Here is a 24,829-nt window from a genome sequence, read left to right as displayed (position 1 = left end):
GGCACTCACTTGTTACCTTTAACCCCCGTTGATCAACTGTCCAATGTACCAGTACTGCCTATTTAAATTTTTTAACACATGAAACAGATTTAAGGATGACATTTTAAAAACATTGATGAAAAAGCAGTATCCTCTTGTTGTATGTGTAAGACTTACGGACTTCAGGAGAAATAAAGAAATATTAAAATTTAGAGTACACTAGCAAGATCTCTCTTGGGAAAACATGGCACCTCTGTCTTCTGTTGACGTGAACTGTGTTAAGTGGGAGTCCAAAATCAAATAAGAAATTCTCAGATAATCCTCTTTCCTCTGATAAGTAAAACTTTTTTTTTTTTTTTCCTTTTAAAGAGAGAATAAGGAGAAGTCTGTACATAGTTGATAAGGGGTCCATTTCTGTCTCCACAAAAGTAAAAAAATTGAAGAAAAGAAAGCCAGGTGTTTTGAGAGGAAATACTGCTCTATTTTTAGCAACTCTCAGTATTTGCTGAAGTAAAAGATCAAACTATGGCTTGACATCCTTGGGAATCACAGAAAGACTCAAAGAGGACTACAAATACCAGAAAGCAGCACCTCAGCTGTTTTCTGGATAGCAATGAGTAGATCAGCTCTACTAGTTGGCAATTATTTATGTCTCCTCCTTATCAGCTCCTTCCCTTTAGGAACTGAACAGCCACCAACAAGCAAGACTGTTCCCTGTTGATGTAAATGATTACCCCAAGCAAGTAACCAATCACAACCTGTTTTCACCCCCTTGCAGCACAGAGAACTGCCCGTTGCAGGAGAGAGTATGGATAGCAGGGAACAAGAGAAAGCCAAACTGGCAGTGGTGGAGAAAGGGAAATTGGCACATGATGAGCTTTAAGTGCTTTCAGTCCAAGCCAACAAATTAAACTCACACCCATCCACTTACTTTACCTATAAGTATCCCAGAAATCTAATCAGAATTATTTAGGGAGACCCAGGACCTGGTAGTCACTTGTCAACAAGTTAAAACTTGTAAACTTTGTCGTTGCATCTTGGGGAACAGCTTGTTTCTCAAACAAAAACTTGAAGTGAGACCTAAAGACAAACCAGTCTTGCTGAAGGTTTTTGTGTTGTACCACATATTCAGCTATTATCTCGCTCTTCATAGTGAATTTGGCACTCACCCAAGGTTTTTTTTCTCCAGTATGTTTGAAAAGGTCATTGATTAGAGCTATGTTTAGCATCCCAGAGGCTGTTAGAAACAATCCACAAGGAGGTTTACTGATTGCCTAAGAGGCAACAGAAATGTAGTTTTTTGGATTCTACAGATCAGTTGGCAATTAATTACACAATTTATCTTTAAGTTTAGACTTCTCAAAACTAACCTGCACTTTGGTGCATTGCTCAGTGACAGAGATAATAACCTTAAAAAAATATGAAGGCAGTGTGTGCTGACTACTGGTTTAAAGATATTGGAAGGAGAAGATAACGCTGTTCTGCTGTATTAGCGAAGAAGGTGCAAAACGATTGTTTGTTTCTATGGGAATGGATTTACTTGGAAAGCAGGGAGGACTTGACCTTTGTTTCTGCTACTTGTTTCCAGCACTTTTGTCATAACACAGATACCACTTGCTCACCCAGCTCAACCCCATGGCTTCTTTCCAACAGCCTGTGGTGTGTCCTGGCAGTACAAACAGCTCCACGGCTGTGGCAGGAACATCTCCAGCAGTGGCTAAAACCTGTCTCTGGGACTGCGATGTATACCATGGGTCCTGAAAGGCACCTCAGGGGTCTCAGTTTCAGCCCTTTCTTGCCTCCCACTTCAGGAAACACTTATCCAGTGAGAGAGGAGAGCAGTTCCAGCTTCTTCACACTGAGGTTGTGTACACCCACGAATGGCTACGTGTGTTAAGTGAAATGAAAATCATATACTGTAAGATCACTGCCTGGAACAGTACAATTTGGGGTTTTGTATATGTTTTTACATAGTACCTACCATAAAATGTTCCTGTTACTTTTGCCATCTTCAGTCTATCTGACTCTGGTTCCGGTTCTGAATTCTGGATCTTCTGTGTAAGAACTAATGCTGTATAAGCCTGCTGAACAATTATTTTTTTTTCTTCATGTTATTCATACAAAAGAATGAAATGTAGATAATCTTCTGCTTTGTTTAACATCTTACAGATGACAAGATTGCACAGCTTTTGGACTGCAGGTTTTCTGAGCTTCGTGAGGACATGTTGATCCAGGACATGGCAGCACACACGCACTCACTCTAAACTAGCTAGATCACACACTGGTACCACAGCAGTCTAGAAAGCACACCTAGCATTTTAGGCAGCTAACCTGTGTGGAGATATGCTGCCTTCAACAGTTCTCAGACAAGGCAGTTCAAACTAGCTCAGTTTCAGCTCCAGTAACATTTGTGTAGACATGTCCTGAGATGAATTTATGAAGTAATCACACATGTTGCCAGGGCACTGAGTGCACCAAAAGGCTGACCAGAGCAAATAGAGTGTGTTGATGCACCCAGGGTGCTGAGAGCAACCCCCTTCCTATCAAAGTGTGTTCCTGCACCTTGCAAAGGTCTGGTTTTGGAGTAGGACTTGTAAAAAACCCTTGTTTCAGCTTTGTGCATGTTGTCCGCCAGTTCTCAGGAGTGTCTATGTGGTCTATAGCTCTGCCAGTTGTTGAGGTATTGAATCCTTCCACAAAGTAGTTGAGTAACCAGCATCTGATCCACATAACAATCTGGATGTCCTTGTACCATGACTGCAAGTGGGGAATGTATTGCTGGTAGAAGGTGGGTGACAAGGCATTAGCAGGAAGACCTAATGTATTGGGCTGATCTTCATGCATCTCAGGGCAATCAGAGCCTCTTGGTACCCTCAGAGCCCTAACACATCCTTTCCATTCTTCCAGTTTCTCTGTAGATTCAGATGTACGATAGTAACATATAGCCTATTATTTTTAATGCTGTGTATTTGAGTGGGAGGTTATGGAGCAGAGCTGAACTCAGGAGCAAATTCTGCTGCGATGGAATGAGCATGTTTTACAGCTTCTGAAATAGTCATTGCAGTATTGCAATGCACAGGAAAAACGCTATTTTTTTTTTTTTTCTTAACACATCAGGAAATCAACAGGTAGTTCCCACTTTTTACAGTACGTAAAAATACACAGCATTTAATTTGAATATGAGCTCTCATGAACACAAAAATTGACCTTTGGATACAGAAAGCAATTAATGCCATCTGCTTCTCAAGATGCCTTTACCTTTTCTAGTAAGAAGCTTAACTTTATTTTGATATAGTTGAGTGTGTTTATGTTCATCATCCAAATTGTTTGCAACCGATGACACTTTCAATAGTTCTATTTTGGGATTCTTACCTTATTTTATCGTGATATTCTACATAAAAATCTGAATCTGTTTTACATATTTCTTAGTGTACTGACTCCTAGAATAACTATTAAATTAACAGGACACCTGTTTAAATTTAATTATATATTTTTAAATTTTCACTGTTTCAACTCTAAACCCTCAAAAATAATAATAAAAAAAAAACAGATAAAGAACCTTCTAAATGTTAAATATTTATGTTACATTTAATAATTTATCCTATAATCTTAGTTTTTAGGAATAATGATGATTTATGGTTATAATGGAAATTAAAGTGAGCTTCAGGTATTACCTGCAGAAGAGGTTCCTGTTGTCTTCTGTTTCACATCTAAAATGATGTCCAGAATTCACTGTCTCTGTAGACAACAGCACTTCAGCTGCAAAAACTGTGGAAGGAAATAAGATGAGAAAAGATAGCATGAACAGAAAATTATTTTTTCTCATCAAAACAAGACAACAGAAGCACAAGAAATTATCAAATGAGCAAAACCTGAATTTACTGCTTGAGACACTTAGAAAAAGAGAGGTTTTATTTTGCTGTTTTCGTTTTACATATTAGCTCTCCCCTGCAATTCTGCCTCCTAGTTATTTGCCAGAGTTTGTGGAATTGCTCTCCCTTCATATAGACAAAAATGTAGCACTCTAGTCCTATACCAAGTGTATATTACGTGCTTAGAATGATGTAAAAAACATCAAATAATAGTTCAGAATGGAAATCCTTCTATATAAGAGAACTATCTTAAAGAGGTTACAAAGACTACAACTGGCATATTTATTTTCCTTTTTACCTTTTTTTCTCATTTTAGTGAACGAACTGAGATTGAAACAGTCCTCAGCTACTTTCTTCTGAGCCCCACTCTTAATTTCTTAAGACTCTTAGGTCAGGCTTGATTCATAACATGTTTGTTTGTCTCGTGTTCCCCAAAATACTCTCATTCTGAATGGTCACATGCTAGCAGCCACTCGGTACTGGCAAAACTGGGTCAGATGATGGGATTTGTGCTCTCATTAATAAATCATGAAGCAAAATGATCATTAGCAGTCTGGGTGATCTTCTGATAAAATGTCCCCTAATTCAGCTCAAGTGGTGGATGTGCTGCAATCACTCGTTTAGGTTGCGCAAGTGAAGGGAAACAGATCTCTGCTGTGGGCTACAATGTATTTTAGAAATGCCTTAATCCAGTGTTAGCTGAAGAAGCAGTCCCTGGGGACTGGGATGGGCTGAGGTCAGGGCCCAGAGAGCCTTGACGATTGTCAGTGTTATTATTAGCAGTTTTAAAGTAATTTAAGACTTTTTCTCCCTCTCCATATAAATTGCCTAGCTGGAAAAAAAATATGTGCTTCCCATCAGATAAAAGTAAAAAATCGCTGAAATTGGTTTAGGATTTACAATTGAGGACACTTTCTGGTTGCATCTTTCAGCTGAACTGGGCTCAGTGAGAAGAAAACTGTTTTTATAAACCACAGCTTTCTCCTGTGACAAGCTACTTGGAAGAATGCTGCCACTGCAGTTTGCTGCTGAGCTGTGCAAGACTGATACCTGCTCTCCCCTCCTACAACATGTATCTCTAATTCCATAGAAATTTTTGCATTGTCTTCTAAACCTGTTTTATCTGTGACAGAGCATTGTTGTGATTAGAGATTAGTGGAACAACATCTTTACTAACAGTTCACGGCATGCTGGCTGACTAGGTGAAATGTCTTGAACAGTCTTTGGTTTGAGCTTGTTTTTTTTTTCTTTTTCTCTATTTTGTTTGTTTGTTTGTTTCGGTTCTTGCTATTGGTATTGCTATCGGTTGTAGGGAACTTGATTTCCTTACTCACTGAGTAGGCTGATGTTATCTTTGACTTTGTCCTTACTGAAATCTAGTCTGTATCCACCTCCTGTGAGCTGCTTTTGCTACTGCTTAGCATGACTTTGTATTGCTTGGGCAAAGAAGCTGCTTATTTCCCCATCATGATGTTACTTGCTAACGTCTCCTTGTGCTTTCTGGCATTCAGGCTGAGTTTCAGGCTCTCCGACATTACCTAAAGTTCTTATGCAAGGCTTACTGTTCTTCCAGGTTCAAATAAACAGGCTGTGATGATTCCTCATTTTTTTGGAATCAAGGTTGAGAGTCTCAAGGTCATCCATCCCTACTTTTAGTCGTCTTGGAATAACACAGTGGGATGGTGTAGTGCTGCTTAGAGCTGACATTGTCCTTGCTTGCCTTACTCTGAATGCTGGTCTCAAATGTGTCTTCACCGATAGCCTTAACTGTCATATGCTGTGTAGGTATCATTCTGTTGTGTCATACAATTGACAAAAGTGACAAGCTAAATGTGGCACTACAGTGCTTGAAGATGTTAATAATATAGTATACAAAGACAAGAACTTTCTGCTTGACATTACTGTAAGGGTTTAACACTGGGATTTGGATTTGGAAAAGAAGATTATTGAAACTGGAATATATTCCAGGTGCTCTGAAGCTAACCCTTTCCCTCTTGCTAAAAACAAGTCTTGATCTTTTATGACTAAAAGTGATCTGCAGCGATTCTGCATTTCAGATAAATACATTTTATATGAGGAATGATACTTTATCCAGCCTATCCCATGCTAGAGAAGAATGATGTCTTTGTAATTCACCGGGAAAGAGTGACACCCACTGGCCACAACAAGTAGTGCCATAAAGCAAATGAATTTATGGGGGCCTTTGGATTGTTTTAGTGTGTGTTTTCGAATTGAAAAGTGTGTCTCAACAAATAAATACAGGAGCGAAGCATAAAATAGCTGGAAGTTACAAAACATGGAGGCTGTATTAGCGGCCTTTGCACGGTTCTAGGCCCTTTAATAAATAAATGACACAGATTGTTTTCCCTTATGCACATAAATCTTTGCACCTTGCATCAGCCTTTTCGTGTTTAGTCTCTTTATTTAAGGTTTACACATTTGGTTACTTTTTCTGAGGCCTAATAGGCCTGTTAAGGAAAGGGTAAAGATTTGCATCCTCCCATGCCCAGACTGTTCTAGTATTGGACGCTGACAATACACTTGTGCTGTAAGCTCCTCATCAGCTTGCTCTTTTCCATTTGACAAAAGCTGGCTTGTGTTTCATAGTCTCCTGTTCTCAATGTTGGTGGTTGTTGCTGTTGTTGTGTTTTTTGAGGTATGACATTCCAGCAAGTGTGCCTACGGGAAGAAAGTGGGACTTTTGCCCCCTCTACTGGTTGACTTATCTTTGGTCAGTGTAGTGACCCATTTAAAGCAATGTATCAGTTTTATTATGACCTGTGCAGGTCTCTCTACCCCCTATAATATACCACCATTTTCAAAGGGATAAACGTTTTGAGCTCGAAGTAAAACTGCTGAATAATATGCTCAGCAGCTTGTGTATGTTGAAGTGAAAGGGAGTAGCAGGACTGGGTGATGGGCTGTGTAACTAGCGAATTGTGAGACCGTGGCCAAGATCTGTTCTGTGCTAAAAGCACTGCTGACCCTGACTAACATGTGTTACCTGGATCTCTTTTCACTTTCAGCCTTATTTTTTCTAAAGATATTTCAGCCCTAGGTATTTGCCATTGATGAAGAACTAGGAATCATTAAGATGCCTGTGATGAATGCATTTGTCTTTGTTTACACCGTCAAAACTGGGGAAACAGCTTTCTGTATATGAAAGACTCAGTGAAATCAGATTTTAATTTTCAGTGTGCATGACAAACATGCTTCCCTGTTGGCTCCGTCTGTCCCTTACTCCAGGCAGCACAAGTTTGGCTTGTTCTCTTACACAGTGCTACTAAATGTCAGGCCTTTACCAGCTGTCTCTCAGGTAAGGTGAGGCAAGTGCAGAGCATACTCAGAACACAGTTCAAGAGAATCAGATAGTGGCTGGGCATTAGGAGAGGTTTACTGAAGACATCCAGAAGATTGTTGCTGTTTAAGGGGTTGGGAACCTCAAAAAGATTGTTCTTTTAGGTCTCTTGGTCTCCTTTGAGCAGCTCTCAGAAAAAACAAAACAAAACAAAACAAAACAAAACAAAACAAACTAACTAAAAACCCACAAACAAACAAACAAACAACAACAAAACCAAAACACCGAACACTGAACTTTCAAATTCCCCTTTGGAAATTAATGTATTATGATTTTTTATTTATTTATTCATTCTACCTTGGGATAGAACCAACAGCCCTAAACTGTGTGCCTAGGTAAGAACAGGTTTCACAATCTGAAGCCACCTCCTTACTACTATGTTACTGAAATCATTCTTTTATGTTTTTCTTTCTACTTGGAGCTAATGATGGGCTCTCGCTGCTCCTGCTTAGAAACCACACGTGCCCTTAGGCTTAGTGTCCTTCTGAGATTAAGGAGATGCAAACCCACATCTTCCACCTCTCAGGACAATACCCAAATGGCACAACCCCAGACTTGCTCCCTCATGTCTCTGCCTGTAGACACCGGGGAGCCCAAACGGGGCCCCAGTCCTCCCAGCACAGTCTCACTAGAGCTGAGGAGAGTAGAGGGCTCACCTCCCTCAATGTGCTCTCCGTGCTCAAATGTCTTGGAAAATTTTGAAATATTAACTATAAACATGCTAAATAAGGTGCTTGGCTTTGTTGAACTAAAATCTCATTCATATTATTTTGCCTGTAAAAGTGTAGATTTGCTTTGTGTAATGTTCAATTATCCGTTATATTAAAAACGGTCATATGCTGAATTTGGACTCTATGTTGTTTTCAAGAAACAATCACAACCCCCACCATGGGGATTATATATATATATATTAACCTAACCTTTCTGGTAAGAAGTTTGTTTGCCTCAGTTTCTCTTGGATGATGCTTTCCCTTTGACTTTAGATATTAAGTAGGATTTTTTAATATCTTTAAATCCAATTTTAGACTTGAACAAAGTCAGCTATTGTCTGTGTGGCAGCTGAGAAACAACTGTCCCTCTTTGCCTGTGTTAGCACTTACATGCAGTCGACTTGCAGTGTGTGAATGACTGGACCAAACATGCCAATTATGTGAATGAGAATTGTTTTCGATGTTCATTATCCTCTGTTCAGTGTTCCTTGGGATTCTGAGCAGACTGAAAATCTGAAGCATTCCCACAAGAGGAAAAAGAAAGCTGAAGGGCCTCTGTGTGGCCATAGATATTAGCATTATCCAGTTTTCCCTGGTTCTAGTCATGGTTTGAATGTGCTGCATAAAGACTGTTGGTTCATTCTACCCTCCATCTGATGTAAACATGTATTCTGGGTGTTTCCATACACAAGTAGTTCTTTGCAAGAGCTAAACCTGAATCTACATTGTAGGTTGCTTCATCTCTAGTCTTAGACCAGTCCTGGTCTCTTGGGCAGACTTTGGACTTATGTTGCAGTCATATCTCTTGCTGTTCTTGCCTGTGCTACTTGAATGGATGCTGGACCTGCCTCCCTACCTCACCTCGTGTGACAACCCACTGAAAGGCTGATGGAGCCTGATTGCTCTCACCACCTCAGCCCTTCTTAGGTATTGCAAATTGCAAATCTGCATCCTGGTGAGTTAAGGGATGGCGTTGCCTGTGTAGTTGTCACTCTTGGTGCCTGACTTCAGTGGAGAAGCCTCACTCTCACTGCTCCCTGACATCTGTGTATATATACACAGGTGATTCCAGCCATCTCTGGCAGACCCACCACAGGCCACAGCTGAGCCCCACAGCCACCATTTGGGCTCCTCTGGGAAAACACATTCAGGAGAAGCCACAAACACAACATATGCTGTGAAGTGAGAGGGAAAAATAAAGTGTGAGAAACAGCCTTGCGAGCATTGAGGTGAGAAGAGCAGGAGGAGGGGGTGAAGATGCTCCAGGTACCAGAGCAGAGATTGCCCTGCAGCCCCTGGAGAGATCATGCTGGGGCAGATTTGTCCTGAAGGACTGCAGCCTCTGGAATAGTCCACACTGGAGCAGGGGAACAATGTGAGGAGGAGAAAAAGTGCTGTGGACTGACCACAACGTCTCATTTTGCATCCCCTTGTGCCACTCAGGGTGTGTGTGAGGGCGGAAGGTAGAGGGGCTGTGAATGGAGGAGTCGAGCCTGGGAAAGGAAGCAGACGAGTGATGTTTTAGTTTTCTTGGTTTCTTACTATTCAAATCTGTTTCAACTACCAATAATTTAAGTTCATTTTTTGCAAGTTGAATCTGTTTACCCATGACAATAATCAGTAAGGGATCTCCCTGTCTTTATCTTGGACCACAAGCATTTTAATCTTATTTTCTACTGGTGTTCTCTCAAGGAGAATGAGAGAGTGGCTGGGTGGGCATCTGGCATCTAGCCAAGGTCAACTCACCACAATTCCATAGTCTATAGATTTTATATATATATATATATATTCCTATATATAAAAATCTGTGTATATATATATATTTATATGAGTACTTCCTGATCCGAAGGAAATGAGTGGCCAGTGACAGTGTGGTCTGAGATCATCTGAGTGTGATGGTTTAAAAAAAAATGACAACCACCCAATCACAGAGAAGTATGAAAACATATGGAATATGACATAAAAAGTGTGGGTCTCCTAGTATATCATAGGCAGGAGCATCACACTCTGATGCTTTTCTGACATAGGAAGAGGCAGATGGTCCTATCAGCCAATCACAGAGCTATCTGTGAACAAATGGTGTATGATTTTTTACAAAATGGGAACCCCTGAGGACAGAAAGAGGTGAAGGGAACAGATGAGGTGTCTGGAAGATGTACAGGACTTTGGGGCAAGTGAGAAAGCAATGAGCAGTAGGGATAGGGCTTCCCCTGACACTACAGTGGCGGCACCCACCTACTCTGGGCCAGGGCTGTCCTCACGCTGCTTTTGTCCTCTGCCAAACTCCCTCTGGTCTGTCATCTCTGTGCTGTACCTGGTGCCTCATCTGTGTGCACCACTCCAGGTGTAGTCTGGCAAGAGGGAACCAGGGCTACAGGGAATGCAGCCCAAGATACGGGCAGTCTTCATCCAATGTGGGTTTGAGCTTGCCCTGTACCATGTGCAGGACTTGACATTTGTCTGTGTTTCATGAGATTCCTGTAGACTTGTTCCTTAACCCTGTCTAGGCACCTCTAACCAGTGACTCTGCCCTCAGGTTTATTGACTGAACCCCTGGTTTGTGTCATGGGTGGACTTGAAGAGGTGCTTTTCATTTCTTCTTCTGGAACATTGATAAAAATATTGACCAGGGCACATCCCTGGTTATACTCCTAAGGAATTCATTTTGTCGCTGGTCTCCAGGTTGAACATGAATTTTTGCCCTTTCGGATAAGTTCTTCCTCCTATATTTTTCATGTAAAACCCACCAAAAGCACATTAAGTGTATTTAGTGTGTTTCTGTCTATTTGCTGAAATCTCACTATTTTAACAATACAGCCACCCGTGCTATAGGTCTGTCATTTGCTTTGAAATTCTTGAACTAGCATTGTCAGTAGTGTTTATCTTCTTCAGAAGGGTTTCTCATTGGAGAAGATATCTCATTACACACAGGACTCTGAAGGTTCTAATTGCTGGTATGGCAGTTTGGGAATTTAGGAGTTTAGATACAGCCTCTTGGCATGGAATCAGAAATTGACAGGTGAATGAGCTGGCGCACAAGAGAGTATGTTTCTGGCTGTTAGTGGAAGAAATTTCAGTTTTCTTATTTTTCTCTTGTTTTCTGCATGACCTTAAGAGATGTTGAAAGCTGTAGTGCAAATATATCAGAAGTCTGTATTTCTGGTCTGCCCATCAGAGTTTTTCATACATCATTTCACCAGTTTTTTAAATATCATGTTACCAATGTTGGAAAGATGGCCAAGACATTGAATGCCTCGAAGTAATACACATTCTACCAGCATTTAAGTGTTTAATCAACTAGGATTCAATTGCCCATTTTGTTTTCCAATTCTCGTGACTTTTAAATTTTACTTTTTTAAGCTATTTTTGGAGACAGGAGTATATATTTTGAGACTTCTGAATTTTTTTCTTGATCTAAACTGTGGTGCTAGAAATACTGTGGTAGTAGCTGTTCCTTCTATATTTATGTGTGTTTTTAATTTATGGAATACACCGAATGGAACATTTTTCATTGAAGTTACAGTTCCCACTCCAGTCACTGTCTAATTCTATTTTAATGAATGCATTGTCAATTATAATACCTTTCTATTGCAGCACAGAAGTTATACAGCAATCACTGAAACATGAAACATTTGCTATTATGAGCTTCTATGGGAAACTATACTTGATAATGCAAGTTTTACCTATTGATTTAACTTTGTTCAGCCTTCCTGTCATTTTCATTCTATGTTTCTTAAAAGTTATTGAATGAAAAATGGTGATATTCACTGGACTAGAAAAAATGAACTGGTTAAACACGAAGTACTTGTGATGAAAAAAGGTATGTGAATGAGAGACTTAAAACTGGATCTCGATTTGCAGTTCCACTTCACAATTCACTAAATGCTGTTTTCTTTTTTTGCAGATTTCTTTTGGTGCTGATTTGTTTAATATTCAGTGTACTATCCACTATAGAGCACTATTCTGAATTTGCCACTGGAACCCTTTTCTGGATGGTAAGTGAACTTTTTTTTGGGAAGGACTCTAGTCAGTTCGACTAAATCTAAATTGTTTCAGGTGAACAAGAGAGAGAACTGTTAAAAATCTGCATGCAAAGCATGCTACCAGGACACTTAAAATATTACCTGTTTTCATTAAAGGAAGGCCATAGTTTAATGGGGATGATTATTTTCTAGATCTCTACAGTATGAGAGTACTTGATAGTTTAACAGTTTTTATATACTTCCTTTTCATAAGGTATGGAACTGTACCCTGTAGCTCTTAAAGTGGACAACTGGTGTTCATCAGTCTTGTGCAGTGTGGAACAGGATATTCAGTATGCAGGAGGATCCCTTTCCAAAGAGAACACAGGAGACTCCATTCTGAAGGGAAGAGAGTTTTCTAAAGGGAAGAGACCTTTTTAAAGGGAACAGTAAGCTCAATATGCAATATGCAGGCTTGACCCACTTCTGAGGGAAGTACTGCCTCTCTGGGGCCAATGGCCCTGCCTTGGCTAAAGCCTCAGACCTCAGACATGGTTTAGTGCTAAGAGTTAGGTTGTGGTTGGACTTGATGATCCTGAGGGTCTCTTCCAACCGAAATGATTCTAACCATCTATAAGCTGCTGCAACAAACACACAATATTTTTAAGTGTTAATTTGAAGTAAGTGAGAAATACAAGTACAAATTAGACAGTGTTCCTTCTCTGTTCCCTCCCCCCACTCCTCTTCACCCGTAGAAAGTTAAGAATTGAGATGAAGTATCCTTCATAAAAAATTACTAAATCACTTTTAAACAGTTACTCACAATATCTGTACTTTAGCCATTCTAATCCTTTGATCTCAATGCGTGATAATCTCAGTATTCTTATTGTGATTTTTTTTTTTTTTTGCTAAGTAGTGGCTCCTAATGTGATGGATTTTGGTTTTCCACCTGTTTGAAAACAAAAATCAGTTACTTGCTTGCTTTCTTATGGCTTAGACTACATTAGTATATACAGCTTTTGCATGCAATTTACTAAGCCATCACTGAGTTATTTTGGGTTTTTAATTAATGTTAATCCTGTATCAAATTCTGCTTGACCTTTAAGCCATATTCGGTGTCAAACAAAATGCAGTATTCTGCCAATCATATATAGTTTTCTCTTTCTTACTGAAAGATGTGGAGTGATGATAGGTCAGCATAACCACCACTCAAAACAGTAATACTGTCAAGGATTCAATGCTGAGCTGATTGTTTTTGTGTAGATGGTATGTTCATGTGCAGACACATATTATTATTGGACAAAAAATAACTAGATGAAGACAGATGTGCGGTTCACATAGTGCCCACATAGCTTTACCAGCTATTTTTAAATGTTATCATCTAACAAATGAATCACACGTAATCAATGGCAGTGCTGGAACAATTTCTTGGTCGCCTTGTTTTATGACCTTACCCTTACTCTCTTGAGTTTAGTTTCCTCCCTACTGTTTCCTTAGCTTCCTTCCTAGAAATGACCAGCACAGAGATTATCTTTTCTGCTGGCTACTGTAGATTCACTTACCTAGAATGCATTTGTCTTAAAAGTGTGAATCTTAGTGTTTTCTCTGAAATGAATGCACTTCAATTACAGCACTTGAAAGATTGCTTTTAGAGTTAATGAAATTAGTTGTTTTTCATAGATTGTGAGGTTTCTTGTTTCTAGTAGCTAAATGGTAAGACTCCTTGTTGAGGGTTAGATTGCGGGGTGGCCCTCATGGAGATATTCGTCAGGGTTCATTTGTCTTTTTAATAGCTTCTTCCAAATGCAAGTCAAGAACAGTGATTACGGGATTTCCTACAGTCAAAACTTAATCTTAAGTCAACACTGTTCACTTTCTGTCTTTGACAGAATCGGCTCTTAATTATGACTTGTGTTTATCTGCTACCTTTCCAATGATTTTCATAAGTGCTCCTTAAATACCATGTGACTGAGTGCAGAATGAGCTTCTGATTCCTGCCTGATCTGCAGAGCTGTCCCCACATGTACTTTTCTGATAGGAACCTTGAAGAAGGCGAAACCTGACAACAGTCTTTTTGTTCCATCATCTTTACCTGTTGTTTGTTTTTCTAATGTCAAATTCTTTCAAAATGCATATTCTGAGAAATTAAGAGAACAGGCATAGTATTATTCATTTCTAATTGGAAACCCTACCTGCTTGCAGTAATGTCATACTTACGTTCTTCACTGATGTGTTTACAGATAAATTTGTAACAAATAATTAAAAGAATAAAAAGACAATCTTTGAATATTAGAATTGGGTTTAGTCTACTTGTTCTTAAAATAAATATATGCACCTCTATCATTACCTTGGTTTCCTGTCACAGGTCAAATCTATTTCCATTGACCATATTTCCCAGAGTTCTAACCATTTTCCTTCTTTTTTGCTTCAACTTGCTGAATTTTCCTCTCTGAGCTCAATAGATCAATCAAGTCAGTGCTGCTTGCTTGTGATATATTTCATTACAAAAAATCTGCTTACTTAACTGTTCTTTTTGACTTTTAATATTTGTAACTTGTATGTAACTCTCCCCTTTATAGTCCTTATTTGAAGAGGGTTCCTCTAAAATCTTATTTTCTGTAGTGTTAAAAATTATGCTGCTTTTTCAGCCACTTTTCTGGGAGGTTGTCAGACTTACATGGACATGTCTGCTCCCTGATGTGTAAAGCTTTCTTTCAGGTGTGTGTGCATATTACACAACAAATTTATATATTTTTAACAGTTAATGTTGTTTGGTGGTTTTTCAAAGCAAAAAATGTCTTAAACTATTCTTAAAGAGTTGCACGAAGATGTATTAACACAGACTTTTTGTGTGACCATAGGCAAACCTTGAAGTTGCCTGAGTCCAATATCACAGTAGCTAAGTGATGGAGATTAAAAATTAAAAATAAACAAACAAACAAACAAACTGGGAGTATTTTTACTTAAAGTTCCCATGTAAATTATTATTTTTATTTAAAATCTTTATATCAGAACAGGAAAAAAATGCTATGCATTCAGCAAACTTTGCATATTCTTGCACCCATCTATTTTTTAGGCTTTCTTCATTGTGTCACTTTTATGTAACGTTCAGCCCTTTCACTTTGTCCCATATTTTAACTCCCTAATATGTACAGTTATAATTTTTTCTTACTCTAAGATGATTCTATTGAAAAATTACTTTTTAAATGTTGCCAAAACCTCTTGTATAGCCTTTTGCCTATACAGCAGGAGACAGTAATGTTTTTTTAAAGACATAGTAATTTATGTGCTGGTTTTGAGTTGTAAATGGAATCTAGATCTTTAAGGATATGTCATTAAAAATAAAGCGTGACAGGTGTAATTCCTCCTTCGAGGATTAATCTGATCGATCGTTTTCATGGCTAGAGGTCATATATTTTTCTACCAGGAGAGGTCACCATGGTAGTTTACAAAAGACAGATTTTTATTTTTATTGTAAAAGACCTTGCAAAAAGAGTTTCTTAGCTTGTGGGAGTAGTTTCACTAGTTGTGCTATTCTAAAAACAAGATCAAGGTATTATTTTTATTCTATACGTGATGTTTTTACACACTGGTAGCAGAACACAATAAATCATCAATTTGTATAACAACAATGTTGCAGGTGAAATGGAATTTTTCCTCTGTTTTACTGTCTTGATGTTATTTACCTTTTAAATTTAAGTATATCAAAAGTGTTCTTGACTTTGAGAAAATAAAATGGTTTTGCTACAAATCATATTGATTCAACTTTGTTAATTTCATTTCTACTTGTATGCCATTTAATGTTGTGGACATTGCAACTGGAATGAAGGAGGAATAGGAAATATTGTTTATCTTAATGTGCTTTCTGATTCAGAGCACATAATCCAAATGTGAAATCACTGCAACATTTGCAGGCTGTGTGGTAATGGCAAAACTGTGTAGGAATTGATGTGGTGGATTAGACCAAAAGCTTCGTTATTTCAGTGTTGTAATTCTGATAGTCATCTGTTTTCAATGCAAAAAAGGAATACTTTCTTACTAAACCATTATCTGTTAAAATTGGTAGCGCTTCTAAGTCTTGTTTTGCTTTCACCAGGGGTCACTAAGTTCTGGTCGTGTTCTCCTGATGGGTGTTTTTCCAATGTAGTTTTCTCAGATTTATGGGGTAAGACTTTAAAGGGCTTGTGCTATACTAGAAGCTTTCTGCAGCAGAGCCTCAAACAAGTGTTTCAGCTGGGATCACCTGCCCTGTTTCAACAGAGCTGGATCCTGGATTCCAGTGGCTTTTCTAGATGAGCTCAGCTCCTTTGGTACCTTTTCTTTCGGGAGACAGACTTCATGCATTCGCTTTGCTCTGACGTGTTTCTTTGCTGGAAAAAGCAACAGCATATCTTCCAAAGACATTAACACCTCTAGTTCATAGCGGTACAGTACTAGAAACTCTGTTTTCAGGACCCTTACTTGTTGCCTTTATTTTAGGCCCTCACTGCCCTCTCACACTGCTCGGTTGCTTGAAATCATCATGTTGAGACTACATTTAGCATGTAGCTTTTATTTACATCCCTATTTGCAAATCCTGTTGGAGAAAGAGCTAACATGTAAGATTATAAACTCCCACATCAAATGCTGTTTTAGCTTTCTAGGAGAGAGACTCATGCTGCAGCTGTATTTAGGAGACAAGGATAAGGGGAGGATCTCATAAAAGACACATGCTGCAGATGTGTCATATTGTTCTGTGTCTTTCTTGAAGTCACTGCTCAGTTTTGCTGCTATACAATGATTTCTTCTGCATCACATGGCATGAACAGATCATCTTTTATATATAGGCTAAACATTTCAGAGTACCCAAACATCACAGTACCAAGTGATAGCTGGCTTACTTAAGCCAGCTAAGGCATGTGTGTATTTAACTGCTCTGTTTCTGAAATGGACCTCAGGATGGCTTTTCTTTTTTGAAAGTAGTGAGTTGACACCATTTTCAAAATGTGTGTTTTCAAAAGAGGATGCACTTTTCCTGTCTACAGTGGAAGAGTTTTCTCATTATTTTTGTCTCTGCTTTTGTCCCTTCTCCCATTTAAGCAATGTGGTCATGTCATAAAATGCCATGTCATCTTTAAACTGTTAGCAGAGTAGAAATATGGCTTCGTGGTATATAAGCTCAATTTAGTCTTCTCCATGATTTATAGTGAAGTCTGCATATTCTGGCAGGTTTGAGGGCATTTTCTCAATCCCATCAAAGCAACTGGTGTTAGAAAGTAAAAATAGTGGAATTTTTATCTGTTTTCTGCTTTTGTGCCAATCTATCACTTTAGGTCTGTGCTTTGCAACACGGCATTAGCTCTTAGGGCCTTCTCTAGGTCTGTTGTGTAAAGTGATATGTTGATAAACTGAAACATGAACTTCACAGGTACTCCTCCTTTTGGACTCAGCATGTAATTTCTTATAGATGGTAACGGATTTCTCACAGATTATGGCAAACAAACTAGGTCCCATAATATTTAGTGTCATTTTGTGACATTCGTGTAGTGTATATTGTCTGTGTAATAGCAGGTGTGAATGAAGTGTCCAGTCCCTTAAAGGAACTGGCAGGTAAAGTGTTTCAGTAGAAAAATAAGCTGTTTCTTTCATACTATGAGTCGGACTATGTTAGTGTAGAACACATTTGAACAAACACAAGCACATGACTCCAAAGCTTTTGCGCTATTCTTTTATTCCTTGTAAACCTGTGAGAAAGAAAACAAGAAGGAGTACCCCTATTTCTTTCTGAGCTTGTTGTTGGTCTGTAGGAAGATGAAAAAATATATCAGGAATATAATATTATTACAGCATAAAACATTATTAAAATAGATATGGAATGTTGTTTCATATATTAAATATATTAGGAAAAAACTGAATCCACAAATCTTTCAAGACATTCCGTAAGTTTAAATTGTCTTCTAAGTGATCTTGCTGAGTTACCATAGACTTTCTGGAATCAAATGTAGCCATTAAGCTTCTTGATGTGAGTTACGTTACAATTATTCTTGTGGCTTATATTACCTTGTGAGTTGCCCTAATGCAGTGCAGAACATGTTGGCTGGATGATTGCTGTGTGCTTTTCAACTATCTAAAACAGAAATTGTGCAGCAAGTATGGCTGAGACAAATTAACAAAGGGCCAACTTATAATGCGCTTAGACAAATTTTACTCACTTCCTACTCCAACTCTATCACGTTTCCTGTGCAAAGTGGTCTCCGAATGTGGCCCAAGAGACTAGAGAAACATTTTTTACTTGGGAGTGAGAGGACAGTGGAGAGGTACATGCAGGATTCTTCCAATTCATCCCCTCAAAATTTTGAGACCCTCCCAAACCAAAAGTTTAAGAAACATGGATATGTTTATTTACAGTTCTGAAATGGATACTCATATTGAATAGATTCCACTCCAGGAGCAATGCTAAACCCTTCCTCTCCTACCAGATGTGGTCCCTTCAGGTGAGGCTTCAAGACATGTTGTTGGGGAACTGGAAGGCTCCTGGAGGGTACTGGTGCATCTATAGAGGAATGAAGAACTTCAGGCATTGGCTCTTGAACTTCTTGATTTATTATTTGACAGTAGTTGCCTTAGTGGTATCTTTCTGAATTAAGCAATTCTAGAAAAAAACTACTCAAAAATAGTTGAGACTGTAGTTAATTTTCTTTGTAGAAAAATTGTTGCCTTCTTAAGCAGAACTCAAAAGTAAATCCTCATCTCTGATTCACCCAACTGACTTGAGTGGTAGTTATCACCATGTAATGTGACTAGAGCACCATGTGCTTCCCTCATTAAGGTACAACTTCATTCTGTACAAGAAATAGCAAGCATTGATTAAGTGAAAGATAAAGATACTCCTGGTATGAAGGCAGCAAATTCAGCAATTTTAGTAGATGCACATGGAAATATTCTTCAAATAGTTGTTAAACAAATTCATTTGTATTCAGACAACAAACTTTTAAACATTAAGTGCATTGGTTTCATCTAAGAGATGTAAGTCTGAGTAAGCTAATGATACTATAGGACACTTAGCAGTGTTCGGCATCTTTTCTTCCACGTATTAGATATTATATTTTCATATATGATGTTTGTCATCTTTATAAGAGCAAGCATGATGGTAGGAAATAAGTATTTTCAGTATCAGTAGGTTTTCATAGCATTTGAGTAGCTATTAAGCTAAACAGGTCACTAAACTGACATTTTCAGCTCTAAGGACTGGAAAACCTTGAAGATGGGTTATCAGATTAAATTTTGGACATGAGTACACGTGTACAAACACTTGGACTATTAAACCTTTATGCCTGCTTCTGAGGCTTCATTGTTTTGAGCTGCCATTCCTTGATTGAATCTTCATGAACACACACTATTCATTTAGCCATCCCACTTCCTCCTTTTACCCGAGCACCTAAATATTCCAATAAAAAAAGTGAAGAGAGCCTTGTGTGTGCTCTCCACCTAAAACACAGCTGCAGCTGAGAAAATACTTGTGTTTTTCATGTGTGCACTTTAATCACTCCAGCTGAACTCCTTTGCTTCTCCTGCTTCCCCCGTCCAGTTATCCACAACTGTACTGGAACATATTGTAAATTCCAGGCTATATATTTCACTTACACACACTCCTGTATAAAATGTTGATTTTCTGTATTGATGTGAGTATTTATCTATTTGGTCATCACTGACATTCTTGGGTAAAAGTTGACAGCTTTTTCACAAGAGTTTCTTATTTGACTGATTGAATTAGATACGGATGGAAGATGTTTGCGTACGTATTTCCCTTTAAGCTTATTTTTTAAAAATATTTTTAGTAAAAATAATGAAATGGAGTTACACTAAGAATGGCATAAACACGACTATGTGTTATTTTATTATCTATTTTTGGGGGAGAAAAAAAGACTTAGGTAGTGACTGGACTTAAGAAAAAGAAAAACAAGATTAAATGTGCTTAAGGGATTCCACCTGACTGGGCAAAGAATATTATAGATGTGGTTTTTTGTTGTTGTTTTGGGTTTTTGTTTTTTGTTTTGTTTTGTTTTGGTTTGGTTTGGTTTGGTTTGTTTGTTTTTGGCTGTTGTTGTTGTTTTTCCAGTGAACATGGGCAAGCGCAGAATAGTGGAATGCTGCTGCTGACTTTAGCAGGGATATTAGACAGTACAAACCCAGTTAAAAATCGGTTCTTTACAGTGGTTAGGCAGTTATTGCATGTTAAATGCTTTCCTTAGTGTTACTGTGGCAATTTGAATTGCCAGGAGTACCCTTTACAACTAACAAAACAGGAAGAGACTAACGCCTGAGTGTGAAGAATCTGGTCTGTCCTGTTGTTTCCTTACTCTGTGCTCCGCTTCCTGGAAGATAATTTGAGTTGAGCGCTGCCTAAAAAATGCTCTCCACTGGTACATTTGTCAGTACAATGTGCCTCTGGCTGGGCCTCTGAAGTGGGGTCAGTGCCCCAGAGAAAGGATGATGCTCTCCGTTTTTCCACCCCTGTCTCCTGATCCTTCAATGGGTCATGGCAAATGTCCTGACAGTTTATAGCAACTGTTCTGTTCAAAGGATCCGCAGCTTTGCTCTCACTTTCTTTCTTCATTGAGGTTCAGAGAAGGGTTGAAATAAAATCATGGGTTCTGGAATTTGCCTTGGGAATAAAATACTCTCAGGCCAAATATAGTTTTAATTTCATCTTTTAAAAGTACTCTTGGAGGCTCAACAAGGAGTAACCTAAGTCTAAGAAGCTTTTGCTTCCTCAGCACTTATCCGCTCATCTCCTTTCTCACTTTTTTTTACTTAACTGATCCAGTGAATCTAATATGCAGTTCCTGTAGAAATGATTCTTCCACTGCCATCACCATTGTCTGTTAGGACTGGCATTGAATGGACTGCCACTGAGTGGCAGAGGGATGCTTTTGATGCAGCTGGATGGCATGTTTATTTTCATTTGAATTGCTATGGATATCCTCCTTGTCAAAGGGTGAGTTACGGACATTGTCAATGAAATCACAGAAGCGATGTTTTCTGATTGTTTCTTAGAATCATAGAATAGAACCATAGAATGTCCTGAGTTGGAAGGGATCCACAAGGATCATTGAGTCCAACTCCTGTCCCTGCACAGGACAACCCCACAGTTCACACCATATGTCTGAGGGTGTTGTCCAGTCTCTTCTTGAACACTGTCAGGCTTGGGGCCATGACACCTCTCTGGGGAGCCTGTTCCAGTGCTCCAGCACCCTCTGGGTGAAGAATCTTTTCCTAATGTCCAACCTAAACCTCCCCTGGCACATATTCCTGACATTCCCTCGGGTTTTGCCATTGTTCGCTAAAGAGAAGAGATCGGCACCTGCCACTCCTCCTCCCCTTGTGAGGAAGCTGTAGCCCTCATGAGGTCTTCGCTCAGTCTCCTCTTCTCCAGGCTGAAATAACCAAGTGACTTTAGCTGATTGTCATACAGCTTCCTCTCCAAAACCTTCACCAAACTTCATAGCTCTATTCTGGACACTCTCCAGTAGCTTTATATCCTTTTTATCCTCTGGTGCCCAGAACTGCACACAGGGCTACAGGTGAGGCTGCACCAGTGCAGAGCAGAGCGGGACAATCCCCTCCTTCGCCCGGCTGGCAATGTTGTGCTGTGTGCACTCAGGACATGGTTGGCCCTCTTGGCTGCCAGGGACACTGTTGGCTGATGTTCAACTTGCTGTCGACCAGAACTCCCAGATCCCTCTCTGCAGAGCTGCTGCTTGTTCTAAGGCTGTGAACACATGTGAAGCTAAGCCATTTTAGTCTGTGGATAAGAGCGTGGGACTGTTTTGCTTCAGAAATGCTCCTTTATTTCAAGCTTTGGTATGAAATTTCTGCCAAATTATAGAAAGAAGTGCTCATGACTTCACAGTCTACTGCAAAGCTTCAGTGCCATTCCTCCTGTAGGTGTGTTTGGTCCGTATAGACAGTGTTCTGCTTAGTTTGGTAGAAATAAGAGATCCTTAATAACAGACCTGAAAACAAATGTTGCTGAATGATGACACCAGGAACCTGCTAAAAATGTAGAAAATATATGAGATCCCTGAAATGCAAGAATTGTTTTTCTTTGAGGATTATTCTTGAATTGTGGTTTGGCTATTAAGCTTGAATAAATGTTTGCATTTAGATTTCAGACAGAGCACAAACTTAGAAGTATTACATGTCGAAGCTCTAGATAATATATTAATTAAAAAAATAAAACTTGTGAAGTTCATTTGTTGCATATTTTCTTGTTCTTCTGCTTTGAAACTCTGCTGTAAACTTTCTACTTATCCTTGGTTTTAGTCAGGCTGAAAGTGCCATGAAAACAGAGGAAAACTGCATATTTTCTTGGTTTTCATTCCAGGCAAAACAAGGAGGTAGAAGTGAATACAGAAATGTTAACCTGACTTTGTTAAAAATAAAAATTGATGTGATGTTTTGCATATTAGTGTAGAGTTTTTCTTATTTGTTTTTAATCTGTGAAATATTTGAACTCTTTTCAACCATTAGTTAGTTTCAACCATGTTAAATTTGAAGACATATTGGTATTGTTATTCAGTGAAAATTGTGATTTAAGCGTGTTTACTGTCTGAGTGCTCTAGAATTGCCCAGGTGCAGACTGCAAGCATGTCTAAGTTAAAATGCAAATATTTTCCAAGGCTGTAATTTATGTAGTAGGTGTTTGGTGACTTGGAGTTAGTGGATACAGTTTGCGTTGGAACAAAGCCTAAAAGTTTTGTTTCGGTTGTGCTAGCATGTTGCAATGGTGGAAGAAAACAAGGAAGGAAGGAAGGAACAAAAAATCTCAGCAAATCTGTCCATATTGTGATCTTTGCTAATCCGCTTCCTTTAGAAGTTATCTCAAAGTATACTGGTTCTTATTTATGTGCTGTACAATATAGTGCTATAGAGGGATGCAATATTAAAATATAGATAATTCTTTTATTTTATATGCTGTATATACACTGCTCACCTGAGTCCCAGAGGGGAGCAGTTTGGGTGCTAGCATGATCCTCAGCAGAGCACCCTGGCGTGGTGTACAGAGACGGGTCCTGAGCCAGGAAACCTCAGGGAACAGAGCAACCTGCCAGGAGTCTGCAGCTTGTGCCACAGCAGCTGGAGAGACCTGGGTAGGTCTGAGAACCCCTCTTCCTCCCTGCCCCCCCAAACAAGAACCCCCTGGGGAGCGCTAGTGGCCAGGGTGTGGCACAGTAGTTAGTGCCGAAGGGCGCTGGAGCTCTGCTGGCTTGACCAAGGAGCAATGCTATCCACCTGGCAGAAGGCCTTGTCCTCTCTAAGCCCTGCACCCATCACAACTGACACAGCTGCCCAGACAGAGCTGCAGTGAGAAGATGCTGATGTCCAGACTGCAGGGTCTGCTCTGCTCTAGTGCCAGTACTGGATGGCAACAGTGAGCACCCCTGTGTGAGGTGTTCCCAGGCAGAGGAACTTCACTTAGTGATGGAGCTCTGGGAGGAGGTGAGTAGGCTGTGCAGTATCAGGGAGCCTGAGACAGCCAACTGGAACTGCACCCTGAGAGGAAAGGCCTCTCAGACAGATAGAACACATGATGTGAAGGATTCTTTATCCTCTCTCCATCTGGCTGAACATGTAGGGGATATGGGGTAACAGTCACAAGTTGCTGTACAGCATGGCAGGAGTGACTCCTCCATGACTACACCACCTCCCCAGGTGCCCTTGCATAATAGGTACAAGGTTCTGCAAGCAAAATCAACTGATGAGGATGATGGTTCATTTAGGTTGGAGGTGTCACCAAGGTTAAGTTGGCCGATGCCCTGCATCAAAACTGCTTACATGAAGAAAAAAAGATGAATCACTGTCATAAGAGACCTTCTTCTGAGTGGAACAACCTTGGTACACTTCTTAGGGAAGTCTGCTGCTTCCCTCGGATCCAGGTTAAAGACGTGATGGGAAAATTTCCTGCCCTGATACGGCAATTGGATTATTAACCATTACTGATTTTTAATGTATGCAGTGATAAGGTTACAATAAGAAGTCAGAGGGCAATCAAGAGAGACTTCAGGGCCTTGGAATGACTGGTAAAAGATGAGGAGCACAAGTAGTGTTTTCCTCTACCTGTCCAGTTGCAGGGAATAATGAGGCAAGACACAGGAAGAACCAGTAGGTCAATACCTCTAAGCCTGGTGTCACCAGCAGAATTTTGGGTGTTTTGATTGTGAGTTGGTTTACATGGCTTGCTGGCAACAGATGGGGTATGCTGGTTTCAAAGAGGGAAAAGGAGCCTTGTGCAGGAACTAGCAGAGCTCATTGAAAGAGCTTCAAACTAGGTTTGAAAGGGTAAAGGAGTAAAACCAAACTTGCTAGAGATAAGCTTGGGAGTGGCATGACACTATTTGAGGAACAATGTGCTTGCAAGGTCCTTCAGTTTGCTCTACAATGTGCTGAGTACATTGGAGCACATTTGAATGTCTCTATACTAGTGTATGCAGCATGAAGAATAAACAAGAGGAGCTGGGAACTTTGGTTGAGTCCCAGAGCTATAACATTGTTAGCATAAGTGAAACCTGGTGGGATGAGTCCTGTGACTGGTGTGCCGTGATGGACAGTTATAGGCTCTTCAGGAGGGATAAGCAGGGTAGGCGAGGCAGCGAGGATGGCACTGTACATAAGGGAGGGTTTGGATTGTATGGTGCTTAAAGTTGGTGATGACATGGCTGAGAGCCTGTGGGGAAAGCAAATAAAGCAGATGTTGTTCTGGGAGTCTACTGTTGACCACCCAGCCAGGATGATGGCACTGATGAATTATTCTACAAGGAATTAAGGGATATCTGTAGATCAACTCTCCTTGTCCTTATGGGCAGTTTTAAGTTCCCAGACATCAAATGAGAATATCATATAACAGACACAAACAGGTCCAGAAAATTTCTGAAGCATGTTGAAGATAACTTCTTGATGCAGGTACTA

At 39.6% G+C, this 24,829-nt stretch overlaps 1 protein-coding gene across 1 annotated transcript in view; it reads left to right on the top strand.

Annotated features, from left to right (window-relative positions):
- The window catches only part of LOC136103960 (potassium voltage-gated channel subfamily KQT member 1-like), a 491,583-nt gene that overhangs the window by 12,532 nt on the left and 454,222 nt on the right, over positions 1-24,829 (top strand). The window contains exon 3 of the mRNA XM_065842505.2: positions 11,824-11,914. Within this exon, the coding sequence (XP_065698577.2) occupies positions 11,824-11,914 (91 nt within the window). The remainder of the gene's footprint in view (positions 1-11,823; positions 11,915-24,829) is intronic.

The sequence above is a fragment of the Patagioenas fasciata genome, chromosome 1 (assembly GCF_037038585.1).
Source record: "Patagioenas fasciata isolate bPatFas1 chromosome 1, bPatFas1.hap1, whole genome shotgun sequence".
NCBI lineage: Eukaryota > Metazoa > Chordata > Aves > Columbiformes > Columbidae > Patagioenas > Patagioenas fasciata.
This window is presented reverse-complemented; position numbering and strand designations above follow the sequence as displayed.